Below are 25063 nucleotides of genomic sequence, written 5' to 3' on the forward strand. Positions count from 1 at the left end.
AAATACTGCCAGAGAGATTTTGCAGTGAAGTCAAAAAACTTGTTTTCATGTTGCAAGTCAGTGTCCTACAACTCTATTCTTATCAAGACTGAAAAGTCTCTGAAAGAACAAACTGAGGGCTACTGACAGGCATCAGTGTAGCATTAGATCTACAATAAATGTATAATCAAAGTGTGAAAGACACAAACTTAACAGGACTGGGTTGCACCGGCTCTTTGGAAATCCATCATTTTTGTGTGTCAAGTCCTTCTTAAGTTGTAGTTTCAAGCTAGTGATTTACTAATGTACCGTTAAAACTTCATTTTTAACCAACACTCTGATTGTTTCACTGATTGTAATTATTCTGTATCAGCCAGCATGGAATTAATATGATTTGTGAGCAGTCTGATATTTTGGGAGGGTAAACATAGTCTTTTTTTTGTTAGTTTGTTTACATGATAGTGAATTTGCTCCACAGAGTTACATGCTGTGTTTGCTTTTCAACACTTCCGGTTTAGAAAGAGGCACGCCTTAAAAACTAAGTCAGAAATTTGATGATTATGAACAAAGATCTCAAGATATATAGATGTCTTTTTTCTTTTATTTTAAAGTGGATTCACTAATGCTTATCTTTAACAGATCATGTAAAGGGCAGGTTCTACTATTTGTAGTGTGTGTCTATGATGTCACACGAGACAGATTAATAGAATGGTCAAAATCGAAACAGCAGAGTTTGAGATATTCTGAAAACAACTCTGATGATGTATTTTCTCAGACAAAGCTCCTGTAGAGCCACAGAAGACATCATATGACAGTTTTCACAGGCTGAATATGACCTTTACAAATTATGTGTAAAATTACCAAAGGTCCCCTTTAATTCAGTACCATAGATCCAGTGAGAGTGTGTGTGTGTGTGTGTGTGTGTGTGTGTGTACCTCTTTTCAGTTCCTGCGTCTCTTTGGGCAGAGTGTCAAATCGTCGCGCTCCAACACTCATCAGTTTCTCCACCCTCTCTGCTGCTATGTCTAATGGACTGGGGAGCTTCTCACACACCATCGCTACGGTCAGTATTAAAGAAAACTACAAACCACACAAACACACCGCAAAAATGCTCCATTGAGGCAGCCGAAAGACATAAGTCACTTTGAGCTGATAACAAATAAAGACACAGGATGAAGGATACAGAGGACGGCCTGGGACACAGGTAACCACTGGCTGCAGATGGCAGACAGGAGGACTTTGGGGTCAGAGTGACGAGAGTCCCTGGCCATCACCTTTACCCCCAGAGATGTCACCACCTTCTCCACCTTCTCCTTGTCTCTGGTCACGAAAAGAAGATAGATGAATTTACAGAAAGACCACAGGGCAAGAGTTCCACAAAGGATGCTCTCTTGAATCCACACTCGAGCCTCCTCCATCCTCACCCCTCTGTCCTTGCTGCTCTGAACAGAAGTAAGAAAACTGAGATATCTTTAGCGATGGCAAACCAGTTCAATTTCTGGGTCACCCGAGGAGTTGAGGAGGTTGAGGAGAGAGGAGACGTGAAATAAGCTAATGAGAAGCAGCAGGAGTGATTCAAAGTAGTATCTTTCACCCACCTCCTGGTGACAACAGCATCATATAAACTCCAAATGTTATCCAGCACAAGCTGCACAAACAGCGGTTTCTTTCCTTTGGCCTGCAGGGAGACAAAAAGAACACATCAGGATGAATGTAAGAGAAAACAAAAGAAACAAGGCTTCAACAGAGCCTCCAAAGAGCCCAATGAAGAACTTCATACTAAACCTATAAAGACTGTAGAGTCATTCTATTGTCTCTTTAGGTGTTTATGTTTCTTTTTTTGTCTTTGAACGTTTTGCTGATGTTGACGCCCACAACATATTACAAGGGCAGTGCTCCGGATATACGAACTTACTTTCCTAGTAGGGTTGACACAGATTAATATTTTGGTTAATAAGAGAAGCTGCACAAACGGGTTGGTTGATATAACCATATATATACACCATATCTAAACCTTTTGCATACCTGGGTTTTCAGGTATTTCATTGGCTTGATTAGCCAAAATCAGACATTTCCCTTTGGGTATTTTATCTATAAATGTGTGAGGAAGCCTGACCAGAGTGGCTAGGAGGGTGCTAAGAGGCAGACTCAGATTCTTGCTGAATGAGTAAAAAAAGATAGATATTCTGTCAAGTTGTTAAAGGCACTTCATTTGGAGAGGCCATAAAAACCTAAAAACCTAAAACCATGGCCTAAAAAACCAAGATCCGACTGGCGAGTTGTTGAAAATGACATCAAAAAAGATCAAAGCATTCCACAATGGATGTCTCTGGAAGATATGTTGCATCTTTTGGCCAGAAAAGATCTCCAATGAGGGCCTGTACAAAAACACAAACTGTTGCAATGTGGTGGTGGAAATTAAACATTGGTGGCTCCAATGGCTTGGACATGTCCTCAAAATGGACCAGGACCGCATACCTAAAGTAGCCTTCAGATGGGCTCCACCTGGAAAGAGGAAACGAGGGAGGCCAAAAACAACCTGGCGGAGAACTGTGTGCGAGGCACAACATGCTGCACAGGATAGGACCAGATGGAAGCAGATAGTTGCAGCCTTATGTTCCACAGGGAATGAAGAGGACTGAATAAGTAAGTATTCTGTCCAGTGTAACAAAAAAAAAAACAAGTGTCTCAAAAAACAAATGAATACAAGCAAATCAAATTGAACTGGCTTAACTCAGGATAACTCAAACTGACGCATGATCATGTGCACACAACCTCCCCTAAACCCACATCTCTACCCTTAAATAGGCCCCCCCAGTCTACTAGGCAGAACCATATTTCTTGCAGGGGTGTCCATTCCCTTAACTGGCATATGACAATGTCACTTCAGTTAACATTGTTAACACAAGTCATACGTATGCACTAAACCAAATATTTAATTAAGTAAATAAATCCCCCCATACTTGGTCTAACCCATAACATCACTAGTAATGTCAGTGGCCCAATCCAAATGTCCTCCTAAACCCTAAGCCCTGAACCCTCACGGACTTAACTGATGTCACCTGGTAAGTGATTGAGTGTGAGAGGCTGCGAGGGCTCAAAATGGTTTAAATAGGAATGGGACAGCGCTTTGCAACATACGTTACCTTGACGAAACTAAAACGTGTATGATTGTGGGTTTGGGACTTTTTACTCAATACTTTATTGCCATATAAACATGACTGATTGGAATTTATCTTAGTGAGTTTACTTAAACAAAAGTAAAAAAAAACAACAACAGTAAATCCACTCACTCATAAAGCACATTATACATTAAACAGAGTGTAAAAGTGATACAGTAGGTAATATACCAATAAAATAATCATGTGCACGACAGTCATTGCTCATTTTTGGTCAAAACAGTATCATTAAGCAAAAACTAAAATAAATGGTTGATGAATGGTTGGTGTGGTGAGTGTGTAAATGAGCGTGTGTGGTTGAGTGGGTGCAGAGAGCGACTGGAAGAAAAGTGATGGTGAATGCGAGCGGAGCAGAGGAAAAGTTTAGCAGTCAGTTGTCAGTCTGGCAGTAAATGTACAGTACAGACTACAGTGTGTCAGGTAATAAATGCTGCAGCTCCTCAGGACCAAGAAAATCCTTGTCTATCGAAGGGGGTTAGCCTCGAAGTTAGCAACTATCTGTCAGCCTAACCTGACCAGGCTCACTTAAGGTGGACTGACCTTTAAAGGTAGACCAGCTATTCTTATTTTAGTGTCAATATCAGTCGCTCTTTAACAGAGAACACAGAAATGTCTGGCTGATGAGTGTCTTGAGTTTTTGATTAGCCACCCTGTGAAGTTCAGAGACTTGCCATACAAATATCAGTTTGCTGCAGGCGTCCGTGTTTTCCGGAGCAGAAGCACTGGGACACATTTAAACCGGAAGTCAAGATTACCAACCAACCATCAACTTCCAACTTGCAATGGATTGCAGCATAAGACTGATTTAACGTCACAACGCTGTGAACTGTGGGTAATTCCCTCAGTCTGCAAACATGTGGAAAAAATATTTTTAAGAATGTGATATAATACCAATATAGCAATCTAAAATTACATATACCATAAGAGTTTATCCATATTAGTGCTACTGCTCACATGGTAAATTCAGCATTATATATATAAATATCAGTACAACAACAGTCATGTCACACACACACACACCACTCTGCTGCTCTGAATTCCTCTTTAACAAAAAAAAAGAAATAAGTCTCTACTTTGCTGTTTTTTTAAATCACTGTTCAGCTACTCTGCCAATGAAACTTCACACTTCCTGCACATTTTTCACATTAAAAGTCCACCAGGAAAGCAGCTGGAAGGCTTTCGATGTGAAACATACATGCAGAAAGTGTTGAGTTTCATTGAGAGTAAAGTTTTTACTGATCACAAAAATGACAAAGGAGAAAGAACTTGAATTCATTAGTTAATTAACAGTACATCTGTTCAAAAGAGAAACTGTTCAAAGAGCAGCAGAGAGATGAGTATGACATGATTCTGTTGCTGTCCTGATGAAATCAGCGCTGTGGAATGTATCATGAATTTATCAGTACAACAGACAAACATGGAGGAGGTGTTGAGTTTGCATTTACAGCGAACAGCACTGCCAGCAAAATAAAACGAGAGAAGATCAGGAAACAAAAAGATGACGATATATTCATAAAAGCAGAGAAACCCAGAAATAAAGCCTGTTAGGAGTGGTTCTCCCTGCAGTTAAGGTGAATAAAGGCCCCACCCACGGAGAATTTTGAGTAACACTTAATTGATTGATGACCAACAATACAAGCAGCCAAAATGATAGAAGCACCTGACTATAGAAGAGTTGAGTAAGAGTCAATGCCAGGGAAACAAATCTTAAAAGTGTAAGAGCTAAAGAGAGAGACAAGAAGTTTTTTTTTCCACTTTCTGTCAATAAGTCACACACACACACACACACAGTCAACCTGCACAGCCTATTACCATCCTGTGAGCGTGGTGCACTGTAAAAAGCCTCTCCATTTTATTGATGACCCTGAATGCCAGTGAATGGGTGACTGAGCTTGAATAAGAGGTCAACCTCTCCATCGCTCTGCTCAGCAGGCATTGTTGTTTCCTCCACTCACCCCTGACAGCTACAGTGCTGGCCAGACAGAAATACACTAAAACATTTGTCATTCAGTAGCTGGGAAATGAGCAACAGATAAAGGTTTGCTGGCACAAGTGTGAGTCCGACCTGATAAACACACAGTCTTTATAGGGAGCACATCAACCAGAGATGTCGAGGGGCCTCTGAATGCCTGTTGCTGGTTATTATATGACATGGGTTTATACAATAATGGACCAGTGGAAATGATGAGAAAATGTTAAGTTTTCATTTTTTTTCCACTTGATTCGAATGGTCTGCCCATTAGCAGCCTGCCCGTTGTTAACGTTAGCATCAGCACTGACATAGAGTAAAGTTCTGTGTGTGGCCCAAGCCTAGCAGGTCTCAAAACAGGACCAGGTTTAGGATCAGATTTCAAATCAAGTTCAGACTGTTTTGTTACATACTGTCAAGAAGGCCATGCAATGTCCAGCTGGTTAAGAGAAAGAAAGGCACAGACTGCAGAATATAGTAGGTATTGCATTAATGGCAGTAATGCATGATATTGCAACAGAGGCAACAATATCCTGACTTATAGTCTCTTGTATGGGTCAACAGTAACAGTAAGTCCTACATTTCCCATAATGCAACCACTATCACGTTATGGTTAGACCCTCCCTGCCTGGTAAACATCCACATCTTTCAAACTCCACTTCAGGTTGGAACACAAACCTTCTGTTTCTCCAGCCCCTAGTTGAGATAACCCCGATGACATCACTTATACTCTCCATGACCAGTAAACTGATCTTGATGTGTAAAATCAGTAGTTCCCCTTTAAATGAAACAGCTTACTATGAGCTAATTGTGTTTGTACTGGTGGACTTCCAATTCTCACTCTGTTGGTCCAACATGTATTATGGCCATGCCCAGATTATTCTTATGTGACAAACCTTGCTCTAAAGCAAGTATATGTATTTGTCTCAAATATAATACAAGGTTGGGTTCAGGTCTCACATTAGGCATTAGCTCTTCTCATGTGCAAACTAGGTGTTGGCTAGTAATAGATGTTAGTGCTACTGAGTGGGCGCCAGTATGTTAGTGTGCAGGCAGGACTAGAGAGGGTAAAGGAGATGCATTAGCATCTCACATAACCATACTCTACATTCACTGCACAGAAAGAAGAGACAGATATATAAATACAGATAAGGGTCAGATCAGCATTTCCATTTGCACAGTTATTTCATCACAATAGTTAAGTTCTTGTCCAATCACAGCAGAGCTGGGTTGATTATTCTAAGTAAATATTCAGTGATTCAAAGGTACTTGTTACATCTACCTATCATCTATCTATTTACTTTAACTACAGCAAGTTATGTTGTTCATGTTTACGGTCACATATGGACATCAGCTATTGTGTGAAATCTATGTCATTCTCAAAGTGACCATAACTAGAGAAGAGTCATAAAGTCAGTGTAATGTCAATTACACAGCAATATATATCTTAAGTACGCTATTATGCTATTGGTATGCTAATACCAGACCAAATGAGGCTGTAGCAGCAAAACCCCTGAGTGTGTTGAAATGAGCAACAGTGTGTTAAATTGCATATAAATTAAACTTGTCATTTGTAAGAGGAAGATTGTATTATTTTGTGTTTTTAAGGTACATTTTAAGGTTTCAGACAGTGAGCAGAAAAAAACAATTACACTTAGTGGAATAGATGATATTACTCAAACTAATGTATGCTGGCCAGGGAAAGCATACAATATAGTTTATGCTAACAGCTGTGACATCCCCTCCCTACGGCTTAGAGATGACTTTCTGTGCAATGTTTTAGGATGTACAGGTGTTCAGCTGATTGAACCACTGTTTTTTTCTTAAAAAGATTTTTAAAAGGAATAGATCAATTTAACTTTTTTCACTATACAGTTGGTAGTAGTAACAGTAGATGGTGAAGCTCAGAGAGTGTCTTTTTTTGGCAGTTAAATATGACGTCACACAAAGTGTAGGAGAGGACAACAAAGAGGACAGAGTTAAAAACACATGTTAAGAAAGACATATGATTACTCAGTGACATTACCTGAGCGCCCTTCATGATCTTCTTTGCTTTTGCGTTGAGGTAGAAATCTCCCCACAGGGTTTTGAGCAGCACCTCTGCTTTAATACCCATCCTCTGGCTGTAAATGTGGGCAAACTGCTGGATGCTACAAAACACAAATGCAAATACATACAGTATATATATATATATGTAATATATATATAAAAATACAAATGTTTGTGCAGGCTGAAAACAAAACAGCATGGATTTTTATTGCTGACGATGCTTCAGTGTTTTTTTTTTCGTTTTAAATTAGGCTTATTAGCAGTTTAAAGTAAAGTGGAGATTTTTTTAACCGCTGAGGGATTTGAAACAGATCGGGGTTAACATTCTGTAGTCTGAATCTCAGCTTCCTCCTCCTTTCCTGTAGACAGTAAATTTGATTCTTGGGTTCAGAGGCAGAGAAGACTCGGCTGTCTCCACTGGGACTTAATTGGTTTTATTTATAGTAGAGAGTGATCACAAGGACATAGCTACCCTCAAAACTAGGTCTTCATGTCCTCATCATTGGCTGTCATATGCAAAACTACCAGTGCAGCATGGAGATTTTATGTCACTGAGTTTGAAGGTATGCTAGTGACTGATAATGTTGTCAATTACAGGTAAAGAGAGGTGAGGGGAAAGTACTTTACTTTGAAAGATCTTAACTGGACAACAGAATCGGGTCTTTTAAGGTAACAAACAGGTTGGTGTTTGTTCTGCTGTATGAAGATTGAAGTATCATGTTGAGGGGCATATAGTGTCATATGTCTTACATCAGGTTCACAGCACCATCTAGTGGACATTTGGAGATTTACTCAAGTAGTGAATGAGTGTACAGTAAAATGGAGTTCAGACAAGGTTACTGATTCTACAGTTGTGCTGCAGTTCCAGGGACAGATTAACCAATTATCTGTCCCCAAGCTCCAAATATACTGGCAATTTCCCATTCTGAGAGACTAGCCCAGCCCAGGTTTGCTGTGTGTCAGTTTGTGGTAATCTCATTAAACCCAAATTTATATGCGCAATGAATTAATAAAGGAATTAACATTATGACAAGGGTCCTTCTACAAAACAAGGACTCAAGATTAGGCAAAAGCAGGAGCCTAATTAAGGACCCTATCATTTCAGTGTATAATGAGCCTCAAGCTGCATTCATACCAAATCTGGCAATGGGTGAAAAACAGCAACACTCCCATTCATTTGAAAGGGGGGGGGGTGTTTATGCTGAGGGAGTGGGGACCGCATAGGGCTCAGCAAAAAAATGCAGCGGCTGTACAGCGAGAAGTTGAACTGGACTCAACTTTTGCCGGAACGCAACCTGGTGTTACGCTACAGTGGCCAATCACGTGCAACCGCACATTCCTGGCAGATTACTTTATAACGTGATGCCGTACTTGACTGTTTACCTCATGATCATCACAATGAAAGATAAAACAGCTGCCAAGGTGAAAACTTTCCAGAGTTGTAAAATCCTGTCTGTGAGGTTTACAAACCGCTGCAGTGTTTTGGCTTCTGATTGGTCCTTAAATGCATTAATCTGTAACTCCAACTTGATTTCCTGGATCATATTTCATTGTCTCACCAGTACCTCAAACAACTCACCCACACCACCGAAGCCCCCTGCATCGTACTGCCGGATTGCTTGATTTGTTTCATGAATGAACTTACACACTACTGTATGTGATTGGTTGACAGGTGATGTCTGTGTCAGTCAATGTGAAATAAAACAGCTAGATAGGGTATCAAGTGGATCGTATCTGGCACCAAACACCATCTGCTTGATGATATTGTGATATATCTTTTTTTTTATAGCTCATCAAGCAAATCTTCATCTGATGGAATATTTCTACATATAGGACCAACTTCACCAGGAAGTCCAGCAATGGCCATGAAATCAGCTTTCTTTATTTACTGCAGTTGGTGACTATTTAATGTACATTTAAAAGATATCAAATAAATTGGGGTCTGAGGAGCATTTTTGGTTTGATGAATAATTCTAACAGATGACTGACATACATAAGGTTATCAGTCCTGCAAACTGTATGTTTCCAGAGTGCCAGTAGTGGAGAGTTGAACAAACCATTATCTCCAGTTACTGGACCATTTTGATTTGTTAGTTAGCCAATTGGATCCTTATTAACTCGACCACCATCTGAAGATGCTTTTAAATACCGTGAGCAGTTCTTACTGACTCAAGAGTCATCTGGATTTCCTCTAACTTCTCTCAAACTGAGGAGTTATTAGCGCTAAAATACTTAACACTGAATTGCTCCCAAACCAAAAGCTTAGGAGTCCTAAAGTTAGGGCCAGTTAGAAGCTCCTTTTTAGCCTGAGGATGTTTTGTGAATATAGCCCCATACCAACAAGATCATAAAGGCGCTGCAGATATGTGTGTTGAAACTTGTGACAGACTCACCTGAAGCCCCATCCATCTATGGCGCTGGCAAAAACCACATTTCCTTGGTCAGGAGAGAAGTAGAGGTGGGAGTCGTCAGCCTCCTCCAGCCCAGCGCTCCAGTCATAAACCTGATCTCCGCTCGACGTCTCGCTCTCTTTCTCTTTCTCCTCCTCCTTCTCTTTCTCTGCTCGCTCCTCCAGCACTTTGGATGTGAACAAGGCTCCTGTCACTGCGTTCACCTGCAAGAAATGACGGTTACACTGCTATAAACCCACTATTTTTGTTAAGTTACTATGAGCCTTTATACCCCTGATGCTAATGACTACATGTTTTAATGATTCAAGGCACCTGAATACAACAAATATAATTTCAATGCAGGTTTCTTTGTAGCCCACTGCTGCAGCTGAGTATTACTGTGTCAGATGAGAGCTGGACCCTCACCTGTTCCAGGATCTTCTGCAGGTGTGTGTAAGCTTCCTGAGAGGTGAGCTTCAACTCAACGATGAGTCGGTCTATCTTGTTGATGACCAGAACAGGCCTGATGTTCTCCAGCCACGCCTGACGCAGCACAACCTGAGTCTGCACACGATACACACATACAAAAAAACGGAATCACTATTCACATCTCTACACAGCAACATGTACACAGCATTTTCATCAACTAGGGCATCAATATGATACAGTTAGGAAACTTTGGATAAAAACAGAGGTTTTACATGACTGATTACTAAAAATGTGATTCCTCATTTCAGTATAGTGATATTTAAGTTGTAGAACAAAGAATTTGACAGGGAAGAATTATTAAATCTTGCCCCTAAACACACTGAAAACAGAATAACTTTTGTATCTGAATATCATACAGCATCTATGCAGTCAAACAGATTATTAACAGACATTGGAAAATCCTAGAATCTGACCCAAGTTTGAATCATTTGTCATCCTCTAGACCTCGTTTTTGCTTCAAGAGAGGCAGAAATGTCAGAGATACTGTTGTCAGTTCTATGTATACAGAACCTACACAAACTAATTGGCTTTCAAGTGTTTGGAAATGACAGATGTGTAAAATGTGCACACTGTTCAAACACACTTGATATCAAGATATTTAATCACCCTCATACAGGAAAGACATATGATATAAAAGAATGCATTACTTGTCTCTCTACACATGTCATTTACATCTTGAAATATCCATGTGGCTTAATGTATGCAGGCCAAACAAAGTGCCATGTCAAACTGAGAGTTGTTGAGCATTATGCTGCCATCAGAAATTGGAAACATGGATTATACCATTGCTAGACATTACAAAGAGAAAAACCACAAGTCAGCTACTTCCCTCAAATTTATCGGCATTGAAAGAGTGCGACCCAATCCAAGAGGGGGTCATTTGATTAACCTGCTCTTAAGAAGGGAGGAATTTTGGATTTATGAATTGAATACTACTGAACATTATGGACTTAATGAAACACAAGATTTGAGTTCTTTTCTGTCATATGTAAATATTAACTTGTATCTCTCTCCACAGGTGATTTGGACTCTTAGGGAGAGATGAACCACTACGTCCCCTGACACTCACCCTTCCCATCTAGTGATGTAGGACCAATAGTCTGTTCTTCTGAGGAAATTTAGTTCATCCTATGCAGTCAGTTGTTTACAGGAGTTTGTTTTTTTAATGACGTTAAAATAAAAAAGGGTCAATTCTTTTAACTCTGTAATATTAACCATGCCATGTTTTTGAAAAATGTAATTTTGTGTAATATTATTGTCATGTTCTTTGTAAAATGCTCACCTCTGAGATACGTTGAAAAAAATGAGGACGGTGATAGTTAGTCATGTGACTCAGATGTATTTATCACACCTGTGACTACTCATGTAATTTTGCTGAGCGAACCTGAAGAAGCTACATGTGAAACACGTTGTTGGCTCTTAATAAAATCTCAGTAAAGTCATTTCAGTGGTTAATCTTCACCTAAGATGTTCCTGCGACCGACCAGCACCTGATTGAAAATACTGGCTGTGCATGGGGAGTTCTGTTTACTATTTCTATAACAATATTGCAATATCTTAATGACATTAAAACAAATGTTGATTTTTAATTGCCCCTTTTTCTTTTCCTTTATGGTAGCACTTTATTTTACAGGTCCCTCAGTTTCCTACAGTTTTCTAAAAACAAAGTCAGGTCATCTGAACATGCAAAAATGTGTTTCACCAACGTTGGTTTTTTAAATTATCAGAAATTTACAGGACCTTTAAAATAAAATATTACCTCATTTTTATATGTTTTGTTCTGTATGAATTAGTTGTTTTTTTATCTTATTATTCTATTAACTTATTTACATTGTGAAAATATCTCTTTCTTGTATTAATTTTCTGTTCTTGTCCTTTAAGATTATTTCCCGTGTAATGTTTTATAGAGGTGGAATGCCTGTAAAGAAGTTAATGTGCTCTATTCCACTGAAAGTCATTCTCATATAAATGAACCAATCAGCTTAATGGACAATATTTTTGTTGGTATTCAATGATCTTTTACTGTGTGTTCCCTACAAATATAAATGTCATGTTTTGCATTCTCTCTTATTCCCCTCTCCCTCTTCCTCACCTTTTTTTTTCCTTTCTCTGTTTTTTATCTGTTTTTTGAGGGGATAAATAGGGAGAAAGACATCCCATCTGAATCAAAAATGCATGATTATTGAACAGGAATGTGACCCTCCAATTACACAAGTCCTCCAGTATTTAGTAATAAGAGACTGTGTTGTTATCATGTGACCACAGAAGCATGTTGACACCTGAGCAGGTTTCCTACATTGATGAAGCCCATGAGATGTAGTTAAAAGTTACAAAAAAAGCAGCAGCAAGTAAATGGACCTTTGAGATTAGATTATTTTATTATATTGGTCCCAAAGGTGAAGCATTAACTTCCATGATCAAATTATTATTAATATTCACTTAAATTTGTCCAATACATTTTGGTCCCATGAAATCAGGACTCTGTTTATCTGAAGTTCCTGTATTCAAATTAAAGCTGAGAGAGAACAACACAACAAAAGCAAATCCTTGGCCAAATGCTTACAGAGTGCAGCCCCATCTATTTCTCTATTTATTTAGTGTGTTCACTGGAGAGAATGTGGATCCACAGTAAATAAGATGTCTCATCCTTATAGACCAAGAGCTTACAGAAGGAGACAGTGAGCCAACAGTGATATTTACCTGTGGACACACTCCCTCCACAGCGTCAACTATAACAATGGCGCCGTCACACAGCCGCACAGCAGTGGAGACCTCCGAGGAGAAGTCGACGTGACCGGGAGAGTCAATCAGATTTAGTAAGTACTCCTGATCTCCTGAGGAGACAAGAGGCATACAAACACTGTTCAGAGTCTTTTCATCAAAACACCTGCTTTACAGAGGATTCATCAACTTTTCATATTGGTAAAGTCAAATACTGGTTCAGTGGCACTACAGCTCAGATGAAGCCACCATTATTATCATTTTCTTTATTGACGATTATGCATTTTATGTTGAAATGTTTCTACTGTTAACTTACAAAATATACAAAAATAATGACAAATGGCGTGGATTGACCCTCATTTTCAGTCGCTTGACAAAAGCATCTGCCAAATGAATATAAATGTAAATAATTAGCGAGCTGTGCTAATTCATGAGAGACAATACAATGTAATGCAATACAGCTCTTGCTGCAATGCAATCTGGCGATGCACTGCATTGGCCAATCAAATATGCGCAGACACACATTCCAGGTAGATTATTTTGTAATGCGAATGATGTCATCCTTGTTCTTGACTGGAAATATATTATACCTTGTTCATATTACTGTGGTACCATTATGGCTATTGCCTTCTGCACCAATAAGTACTGAATACAGCAGGCTCTGCTTCTCTGTCTTCTATTGTGGAGGATTTATATTTTTGAAAAAACTGCCATTTAAAAAGTACACACACCAACTCAGAAAGAAATATTACATCCGCTGCATGATAAAAAAAAAAAGATTTCTAACCTCTTTTCCAAGTTGCAACTCAGTTTGCTATCCAGGTAGCCACCAGCTACCATCTTAAATAGAGGCAAATAGAGTAGTAATTTGGGAAACTGGTTGAAATTGTTTTGATTGCACAGCAGACAGAATATTATTTTATCTAGATGGTTCAAAAAGTCTTTGAGGATTCTGGAAACAGAACAGCAGTAAATGTTTTTATATCAGAGTATTCAGCTTTCAGAAAGATGGATGCATACAGTAGCTCTGCAACTCCAATGTAACACTAATACATGAGAGGCACAAACTGGGGCTGGAGCATCATAAGATGATGATAGGAGTGATAGCATCTAACAACATGAAAATATTCCAGTGTGGCCTTCCCTTGAGGTTAAACCAAAGCACTCTTACCATTGCTGTAGTGCAGAGAGATAGCACTGGACTTCATGGTGATTCCTCTCACCTGTTCATCCTCCCTGCTGTCCAGATACCTCAGCTGACAGATGAAAGCATTACACATGAGCACAAATAACAAACTACTCTATGACATGATCAAATCAGTAAGACTGTCAAAATGACCTATGTAGCAAATTAAAGTCACTTACCTTCCCAGCAAGCCGACTTGATATGATACCATTACTTGCAACTAAGCAGTCAGCCAGAGTAGTTTTACCTGAAAAGACCCAGGTGGTTCTGGATTACATCATATTACAGCATACAGTTTTACTCAAAGATTTTCACTGATATCAAAACCATTTAATTTACTAACAAGTATTAACCTGAATAATCTTCAAATGTAAAGACTTGTTACTTTTCTCTGTTTCATATCATTTTAAATTGAATATATTTGGACACTTGGTCAAACAAAAAAAGCAGGCTGAAGACATTACCTTGGGCTCTGGGAATTTGTGATGTCTATTTTTTTAATATCTTTAATGTTTCATATATTAAAGGATGAATCTAGTCATATAATTGAGATGAATTCATAATGAAATTCATCAAAGTTAAGCCACAGTTTGCCCCAAATAAGCTCTACAGATAAATAATTAACATGACAAGCAATATTCTCAACAGGAGATATCACACAGTCCCAATGTCTAAATAAATAGACAGTTCTAGTTCCCTCTCAAAGTAGGAGGAATTCCCTACAGTGACTAATACTATGTGGATTTTTTTTCCTAAATGATGAGATTTTGTTCCACCAAAATAGAGAAAAATACATCGGACTCAATATGACAAAATGAGTTGAAAGTGTTGATTTTGAATACTTTATATGAGATACTGACAATGTTATTAATTGTATCCATATTAACCAACAATATATAAAATAGTTTCTCTAAATTCAAATTCATTTCAAATTCATCTAAGGAAATATCTCCTTTTATGTCATACAGTGTGTGTCAATCAATAGCTATAATGTTACATTTCCATAGATTTAAAGCTGTTACAGTTAATTAACACTCAGTGGTTGCAGCTGCATGACTTGGGAACTCACAATTCAAGCTATTAAAACTGACATTGTATGTAAATCCAGTATATGTTGAATGACGTGTGCTGAACTGTACTCTATAATAACGATTCATGATGCGGTGTGACTCATATTCTACGTGCTCAATACTAGCAAATTGACTGAATTTGAAATGAAGTTCGGCTTGATTTTTCTAGCCTGACAACTCACCATGGTCAACGTGTGCTAGAATGCACAAGTTTCTGATGTTGGCAGGGTTCTTCTGCAGTGCAATGATCTTATCCAGGCTGGTGTGTCCCATGGCGAACACCTACAACAACAATAAAGTCAGCCGGTAGTTAGCGTAACCTGCTTAACATCGCTGATAAAAGCTGATACAGTAACGTTACAGTACAACACGTGAGTCTGCAGTAACGTTACATGAAGTTATGTTACAGTACACTTTGTTTTCCTTCTGGCTACAGCTAACATTAGCAGTGTTGTGCTAGTTGGACAATACCGTATGAACAGTGAATGGTTTCAAAACGTGGACTCTGTGAACTAACTTTACGTACAATGAACACAAATGGTGAACGTAGACAGGAGACGAGGCACTGACACTAACTTGTCAGTGAACTGTCAGCTGATACCTGCTAACACTGTGGCTAGCCTGGCTAATCCTAAATTTCTCACAGAAAGAAGAATAAGACTCGACCTAGTTTCTAAACTCTGCAGACAAAACCACTATCACGTACTACAGTGATGTGATGAGCTAAATACAACCGTATTCTGAGAATAAGCACATATTTTAAAGACATGTGGACATTCTCAACTCACGTTGTTTTCCCGGAAGTTGTCAAGCTACGTTAACGACGCCCATTTGATAACATTGGTGCTGCATTCAGGGGCAATATGAACAATGAATTACGCACACATTCAGTTTTACATTTAGAATACAATAGGATACTGATGATTAATTTAGGAAAACGCCGCTTACCTCAGTATTTAGGCTATAAATGCTGCTAGAATGTAACAATAATCCAGCATTCAGCATCAAAATCTACTTGGGAATTTATGACGTGCGTGTGGCATGTATTCACTGCCTAAAACGCTGTATTCACTGACTAACATAGGGCTGTAAATGCAGCATCACGCTGAGGGATGTGACGCTCTGTGGTTGCTGGGTTACTAGAAGAAGAACATATATTTGAAAAGTTGTGGGAATTTCATTCAAAATGACCATACAAAAAGCCGGAGACCTCATGATGTTGGTGTTTGATACTTGTTCATATTCAACATAATAAAGGAGGTAAAGATGAAAGATGAACGCCATGTTGCGAATAGAATGCGCTGCTGTTAATGGGGCCACCTTGTTGTGTATTCTCCTGGCACAATCTGAGTAGTCATTATTATCTATTACAATATTTTACAGCATTTAGCAGGTACTGCTTATGACGGTCTTGAGTAACTATCATGGTTTCTGTTTCTCAACGTGACTTGCAGTGAGTGTTACATATTCTCAGCTTGGTCATTCTCAGCCACCTTAGGAGGTGTCTTCCACCTTGGGCCTTCCAGCCCATACTCAGCATAGATGTTCCTGTACACTATGCCAGCCACTTGGTTATGGTGTTCCATGTATGCTGTTCCTGCCTGCATCTTACACCCTGCTATTATATGAACCGTCTCAGGAGCATCTGTCTTTGCACAGCCTGCACCTGGGGTCCTGTCTGGTGTGAATAAAAAAGAAAGGGGAACCATGCTGTGAACGAACTGGTTATAATCTGTATGCAAAGATCTAGGGGGAAAAAAGGAAAATGACTTCCCAATCAGGTCAGTGAAAATACTAAGAAAAGAGGAAGGAGCCAAATGCCAAAAGTGAGAGAATTAAATATGCATAATATGTGCACAAATACAGGCATTAAATGGTGCCTCTGCACTCAGTACTGTACTGTCAAGCTTGAAACACGTTGCAATCCAGAGTAGCTGCTGATCCAAGCTTTTTCAGTGTATGTATTTATGCACATATTGAGCATATTAAATTTTCACTTTTCTGTATTTCACGGTTCGTCTTATTTTTCCTCAACTGTTTTTCAGTGAGCTCACTGGTCCTCTTGTAATTTAAATCCTGCCCAGAGCGACATTCTTGAATTTTAAAGTCAATCGATCGAGTCAAGTTTTTTCTGCTTGTCCCTCAACTTATAAAAATATTTTTGTTAATCTGATAGATGGAAACATGCTAACACCAACATATAGGCCTATTTGGGAATATGATGACAGAAAAACAAACACCAGGAGAGCGAGACCCCATAAAGGCAAATGGGCAGTCGTAATGTCAGGTTCTACTATTCTCTTTTCAGACACATTTTTAGCTGATATTTCTTTACATTTTGGCAAATTGATATCATTAAAGGTATGCCAAATTAGATATTAGCAGTTCCTCTTTATAATGTACCCATTGATGTACAAGCAACTACTGGATTACTTTGATACTGAAGAAAAGTATTTATTTTTCTACTATTCTCTGGCAAGTTCTCAAGTGTCTTTTTTTCTGATTTCTAAGTGGATTTATGGAGCTTTATTGGTGATGGATATCAGAGATAATGATATTCTCTGGAAGTGCAAGTCACACTGAAAGATTCAATATGTGTTTCACGTCTGTTTGTAAAGAAGGGGGAACATTTCTGACTCAATTCACCTCGCACAGTATTTTTCCTGACCTTCAACTCTTCCATGCTGGGGAGGCTTTTGGCTTTGTCCAGCTGAATCACCATGTCTATTACAGGCCGCCATATCCTGATTTACAACCTGTCTAAAAACAATAATCAGGTTCCAATATGAACATTGATACAGGTTTTGCTTGATGTAATCATTCCTCCTATTTATACTTCCAGTATGGCGGGAATCCTGCTGATCAGCGTGACTGATGGGTGGTCAGACATGTTTGGATCACACCACACGAAGAAAGACTAAATGTGTTGACAGAGAAGGACGATGAAAACGTCTGAGATGAGGTGATCAACATCATGAGCAGGATTGTCTGCCCTGTCCACAGAGGAGTTGGAGAATGTGGTGGATATAGTGCATGGGCTTGGATAAAAAGGGCAGCTCATCTGATCGAACTAGACAGGTCATCATTCTGTTCACTAGAAGGCCTTATGTGGGAACTGTCAAAACATGCCAAAATCTGAAGAGGAACAAATAATCAGGTTCAAGGAGGATTTCTGCAAAGGAGAAATAACCATGCTCACCTCTGGCCAAAAGTGGCAGAGGCTGTCAACAAGGGTGGAAAAGCCTATTTGAGTGAGTACTATGCTGTCATTGATGGCAGGAGGATCTTGACATCAGATGATGTCAAGAGAAATAACTTTATTTATATAGCATCTTCAATGCAAAGATGCAGCCCTTTACAAAACAAGATAAAAAAAAAGTTTTTCAAAGAATTTCAGCATTGTTCTATTCAAAAACTTTTTGTCATGTGGTGTATGGTTATTATTGTCAGTGGTCCTAACAAAAACTGACATAAGATGATACAGTATCTGCATGCTCGTCCAGATCAATTGATGTCTCTTTGTCCCAGTCATTGCAGTCCAGCCAGGGCTGTAGATTTTCAGTGCCCTCCCTTGTCCATCTTTTCACAGTTCTTACCACAGGCTTTGCACATTTAAGCCTCTGCCTGTAGGTCGGGATTAGGTGAATTAAACAGTGATCAGAGAAACCCTGCACAGGCAGCAGAGCGATATGAGTTCTTAATAGTTGTGTAGCAGTGGTCGAGTGTTCTCTGGTGGGACAGGTAATATGCTGTATGGATTCGGGGAGCTCATGGCTGAGGTTGGCCTTGTTAAAGTCTCCTAAAATAATAACCATGCAGTCTAGAGAGTTTTTTTTCTATTGCAGTAATTTCTCAGGCGAGTGGTGTTTGTGCTGCATGCATGCACACGTGTGCTGGGATATACACTCCCATGAGAATGAATTCCCCCAGGGAGTGAACCAATTTACAGTTTATGAAAATTGAATCCAATTCAGGAGATCAGTATTTTAACAGTACCTTGACATCGTTGCACCATCCATTGTTGATGTAAAAACATACCTCTTTTGGTTTCCTGGTTGTCACTGAATTGCAGATCGCTCTGTGGAACTGCAATCCATCCAGCTGCAGTGCACTGACTCATGCCACACAGCCGGGTCTCAGTAAAACAGACAGCAGCAGAGAGGGAAAAATCCTTTCTGGATTTGCAGAGAATTCTTAGCTTGTCAACTTTGTTGTTGAGGGAATGCAGATTTGCAAAGAATATGCTCAGGAGAGCATGCGTAATCCCCGTTGCCAAAGGTGCACAAGCGCTCCAGTGTGCTTTCCCTGGGTCTTCATGTGTTTTGGCTGGCATTTTTGTTGCCAGTGACAAAAAAGTTCAAGTACTCCAGGGAAAAAGAATTCAGTTGATGTATGGAGGAGAAGAAAGACCAATGTTAGAATTAAGCAAAAATGGAGGAAACATGGGAGCAAATTACCATAGCTGCCAACCACGGCGCCATCTTGATCTTGAAGGCCTATGTAAATAGGTGTGTGTGGGAACAAGGAGGTGATTAGTGCACCAGCTTCTGGCTCCGGCAGGTGATTGGTTACTTTGAGAGGAAGCCAGCTATATAAAGAGCCAAGAAAGTGCCACCACTGCGCAACCTCAACTCCGTATAGACAGGGGTAAATGTCTTTACCCAAATTTTCCTAAATGATCAGCTCCTCTGTTTTGTTGACGATGAGAGGTAGGTTGTTCTTTGTGCACCATCCTGTAAGATTATTAATTTCCTCCTGATATGAGGTCTCATCATCATCATTGTTTGTAATTTGACCAATGATGGTGGTGTCATCTGCAAACTTCACGTTTGCAGATGCATGGATTGCATGGCGTTATCTCCATGTTGGGGGGTGCAGTCATGGGTGTACAGGGTGAACAAGAGGGGACAGAGCACACAGCCCTGGGGGGCTCCAGTGTTCAGCAGTAGAGTGGAGGAGGCATGACCACCAATCCAAACAGTCTGGGGTCTGTTTATGAGGAAGTCCGATATCCACTTGCTGAGTGTAGTGCTCAAACCCAGAGTGCTGAGCTTGCCCAATCAGTTTCATGAGGTTGATTGTGTTGAATGCTGAGCTGAAATCAACAAACAGCATGTTGATGTAGGTGTTGTTATTTTCAAGATGTTTGAGGGCTGAGTGGAGGGCAGTAGTAATGACTGGCTGTGTCGGCTTGGAATGCAAAGGTTACTCAAACAGGAGGAAATATTTGGTGTTTCCTTGAGTATTTCTGGGAGCAGGACAATGTGTATGGGATTGAGTCAAAATAAACAACAGTAGAAATATGACTAATAATAATAGTGGTAGCAGTGGGCTTCAAGATGGACCAAGGGGACAGCAGGCGGCCAGCACCCACAAGCAGCGGGCAGTCCGCAACCACCTACTGTACGAAAAGTACAGTAATTGAATCAATATAACATTTACTCATGCTCTGTACCTTTTGAGTTTGATGGTAATTTGAGGAACTTGTACTTTACTTAAGTATTTACATTTTGTAACTACAATTCAGAGGGAAATATTATACTTCACTACATTTATCTGACAGTTTTGGTTACTTTTCAGTTAAAAATCTGACATGAAATAAGATAAGCTTCTAAATTACGCCGCATTATTGAAGATTAAACCAGTGGTACCCAAACTTCACATAAAATCAGTGCTCTTGTCATGTTTCAGATGTCTGTGAGTTGTTAGCCTATTTAAACTTTATTTCAAACAAATAAACCCAAATAGATAAAACAATATCAATATTTTACAAAAACACAAAAAGATGAGAGAAAGATTCTAGCTAATTAGTCCAAATGCATGTATCAGAACTTTGTTTTTCTTCTTTCCTTCACAAATGATCTCACACTGCCTCAGATTTATCTTGTGACTCTTATAAAGTCCTGAGGATCAAATAATAACAATAAAATTCTGCTTATGCACTGATTCATAATTATTAATAATGTACTTAATTTAATTTAATATAGTCACAGCCCGATTTCCTGCCAAACAAGTACTTTTACTTTTAATACTACAAGTAAATTTACCTGGTAACACTTATGTACTTTTACTTAAGTAAGATTTAAATGCAGGACTTTTACTTGTAATGGAGTGTTTTTACATTGTGGTATTTCTACTTTTACTTAAGTAAAGGGTCTGAGCACTTCTTCCATCACTGGTATGTAGTAAAAAGCAATGAAATTGTACACTCATTCAGATAAAGAGATTGAAAAATGCTGGAATTTCCCCTTAATGTTTGAATATTTTTTAAGTAAATTAATTAATGTGTTTTGTACAAAGTTACCTTCATTTTTGTTGCATTCATTCACAGAGAGAAGGTGTCCCTCAGAGAATAGCAGCATGCACCATGTGCAACACAAGTGTGCTTTATATCTTATATGTGTGAAATCTCTTAAGAAAGTGATACTATGAAATAATGGCGGTTTCATAATCTAAAAAAACACGTCATACAGTCCATCATCAAGTGATCAAACTGCCTTTATTCCTTTGCGTTGTTATCTAAAGCACTTTTAATGATTTGTTGTACTTCCTCATGTTCCCTCAGTCGAGCTGCAGGTCCACAAGCATTGCAATGTCACCATATCCAACCCAGTATCTGGCAGTTCGTGAAACAGTCATGAAATTTAATCTATGGATTTGTGTACATGGCACGAATTTTCTATTTTTTTCGTTACACTCAGCACACCTTTCAAACATATATTTGTTTCATGTTTTTTTTCTGTCATAACGCAACATGGACTGTCTTCATCTCCATAGCAACGGTCTATGAAGCTCATGGGTAATGTAGCCAATTCCGCAATGGAAAACTGACAAAAAACCTTTATTTCTCAGAATTGAAGGAGAAATAATAACTGATGGCCTTTGCCTTAACCTGCCGTATTGTTGAGTTATCAAGGACACTTCCATGTCTTTGTGTTGAGAAATGTTTAAGATATCATTAAAAGAACACCTTGACACAGTGACAGTGAGGAAAATACGTTTTTGTTTTTTTTGTTTTTTTCTCAGTTTTTGATAGCGGTAGGCTAAGGAAGTGTGTTGTGGGCAGACTTGGTGTGTTTGACTACTGTTTTGGGTTGTTTGCAGTCAGTGGGCTTCATTCCATTTCAAATTGCTGCTGGTTGGCTGCAAATCCAAATGCCACTATCTGTTAACAAAAGGCATTTTGTAATTGTAAAATGTGGAGTTGCTCATTTAATTTTCCAGGATTGGAAAATTGATTTCCAAGAATATGTGCCTGAGGATATTCAATATGAAATCATCTTTCTTAAAACAAACAGTCCATCAACTAATAAAGCACCCCAACATTGTGTGTATTTGTGTGTGAGTGTGTGTATATATCAAATCTTGTACCATTGCTATATAAACGGGATGAAGATGGGGATATCGCACTTCATCAAATTAGATTTAAAATTACTCGATTACGTATTACTGGATGTCAGTGCTGCATTCGACTTGGTTGACCACAACATATCACTGGACCGACTGAAAAACTGGGTGGGACTTTCTGGCACAAATGATTTGAATCCTATTTAATGGACAGGGACTATTTTGTGTCTATAGGTAATTACACATCTAAGCAGACAAAAATGACCCATGGAGTTCCCCAAGGCTCCATTCTGGAGTCTCTTCTGTTCAACATCTACATGTTTCTACTGGCTCAGATTATGGAAATCAACAAAATGTTACCATAATTATGCACACAACACACAAATGTACATAACTATATCATAGGACCAAAATAGAGTTCTAAACCATTCAGAGTCCAGAGTCAAAACTAAACATGAAGATTCAGCGTTCAATTTTTATGCTCTACATATCTGGAACAAACTCCCAGAAAACTGCAGGTCTGCTGCAACTCTCAGTTCTTTTAAATCACTGCTGAAGACCTTTCTGTTTGCTGTTGCCTTTTATTAAATCAAATAATTATTCTTTTTATCCAGTTTTTATTTTCTGTGCTCTTAATTCTTTAATAACTATTTTAATTGCATTTAAATGTCTTTTTATGGTGTGCTTCTTTTGCACTGTCTTAATGCTTTTAATGTTTTATGTAAAGCACTTTGAATTTGAATGAGTTAAAATGTGCTATATAAATAAATTTTGCCTTGTCTTGCCTAGATTGTGCATTGCATTCAACCTTGTTACATAATTTATTTATGCACATGTCACATTTAATCTTTGCTCTTGTCACCTTCATATATTTCATACACTTCCTTTTTTGGCCATAGCACAGTCCATATTTCCTTTGTACAATCAATATTTCATTTCAAGTTTTATAGTTTCAAAAATATTACTATTCCGTTCTGTAAATGGATTTTAAAATTTCAATTTAATTTTTAATATTATCTTTTTTAGTTCATTATTATTATTACCTTAATTTTGTATATTTTTATTCCTCAGTGTTTCAATTCAATTCAGTTCTGATTGAATGGGCTATGTCATGCTGACATAAAATCCGAAAACCAAGAATCATAAAGATACAAAAAAATTTCCACTGTTGTATGAATAGTAGCCTATGCATGGACGAGAACTGGTTGGTCTTTCAGCCCTAACTCTACCCCTAACCCAAGCACTTCAGGCCTTCCTCCAAGCCTGTAGTAATGCCCTTGTCAGCAGTGTTGTAATCTCTGAAGGTGACTCATTTTGGTCACTATTTCCACTGTAAAAAACAAAAAAGAAACAAAAACAAAAAGCTTCATACTTAATACCGGGCCTTGAAAGTGCTCTCTGAAACTAGGCCTGGGATAGCTTGTGTCCATGACATGAAAAAATTAAAATTTTGTCGTAGAGCTAAACCAAATACATCGTTGGAAAGGTCTCAGCCTGGAGAGTAACATATGTCAGTATGAAGATTCTACATGGCTTCTGCTTCAAAATACTGACCATTGAACCTTGACCTCGGTGCATGTTTGAAGACTTATAATTCAGCAACAAAAGGGGCTACAGACATGGGACCACCTGTTATAGAGAGCTCTTGACCTCAGCTATCATGTGAACAGTCAACAACTGGGGGTAAAATATGGTTAAAATTAATTTTCACCCATTAAACAATTAGATATTTAAAATCTGATTACACAAATGTGTTTACCATCCCCTTCAACTCCTCAGTGTACTCAGTATTTACAACTCCCAATTCTAGGAAAAACACTAATATTTTTTAAAGACTGCAATTCCCTACAGCCATGCCATGCAGTTTGATTCAAATCAGCACCACAGTTGTAGTTCCTTCAGTTTGTAAAGTAGGGTTGTAAATATGGTCATAAAAAGATAAATCTACTGAATACATCAAATATCTAGTACAGCCAAACTAGTAATTACACTGCATCTAGATGATATGTGTTGAGAAAAAGTAAAGATGTTGGTTTAGTTCAGATATTTTAGCCAAAACAGGAGTCCAACATGCCAAATCTGCCCACAACGCAATGCCCTTCAGTGAGACATCCAACGTGTGTGTGTATGTGTGTGTGTGTGTGTGTGTGTGTGTGTGTGTGTGTGTGTGTGTCTGTGTCTGTGAATGGGGGCGGACTCAACGTACCAGCTGCACACAAAAATCTTAATCAGTTTGGAATAAATTCAGTAATTAAAAGTTAATAGCAGAAATAATAGTAAATAAAAGTTTTATAACTCAACGCAACATGGACTGCCTTCATCTCCATAACAACAGTCTATGAGGTTTATGGGTAATGTAGCCAATTCCGCAATCGAAAACTGACAAAAAACCTTTATTTCTCAGAATCGAAGGAAAAATAATTAAAACTGATGGCCTTGACATTAACCGTATTATTGAGTTATGAAGGGCACTTTTGTGTTTTTGTGTTGAGAAATATTAAAGATATCATTAAAAGAACACCTTGACACAGTGACAGTGAAGAAAATACTTCCGGGCGGTGGGTTCTCTAGTCCACCCACCAGACCGATGCGAACTGATAAAAATAAAATAACGAAATAAAACAAGGATAAATCTTGTTATTAAATGTTGAATAATGTAGCAAATATAGTTAGAAAAAAAAGAG

General features: G+C 38.6%; 1 protein-coding gene across 3 annotated transcripts in view; it reads right to left on the bottom strand.

The window, feature by feature from the left end:
• efl1 (elongation factor like GTPase 1) overlaps positions 1–15881 on the bottom strand; it is a 124054-nt gene extending 108173 nt beyond the window's left edge. The window contains exons 1-11 of one of the 3 annotated variants that reach the window (XM_044349710.1): positions 15821–15881; positions 15215–15314; positions 14142–14209; positions 13948–14032; positions 12756–12889; positions 9993–10130; positions 9570–9790; positions 7154–7277; positions 1578–1657; positions 1163–1299; positions 915–1037 (exon numbers count right to left, since the gene is read on the bottom strand). In XM_044349710.1, coding sequence (XP_044205645.1) covers positions 915–1037; positions 1163–1299; positions 1578–1657; positions 7154–7277; positions 9570–9790; positions 9993–10130; positions 12756–12889; positions 13948–14032; positions 14142–14209; positions 15215–15305 — 1201 coding nt within the window. In that variant the 5' untranslated portion in view covers positions 15306–15314; positions 15821–15881. The other 2 variants (XM_044349630.1, XM_044349794.1) reach the window with 2 other exon arrangements.
• Positions 15882–25063: the final 9182 nt, after the last annotated feature.

Source organism: Thunnus albacares, chromosome 1, assembly GCF_914725855.1.
Source record: "Thunnus albacares chromosome 1, fThuAlb1.1, whole genome shotgun sequence".
Lineage (NCBI taxonomy): Eukaryota > Metazoa > Chordata > Actinopteri > Scombriformes > Scombridae > Thunnus > Thunnus albacares.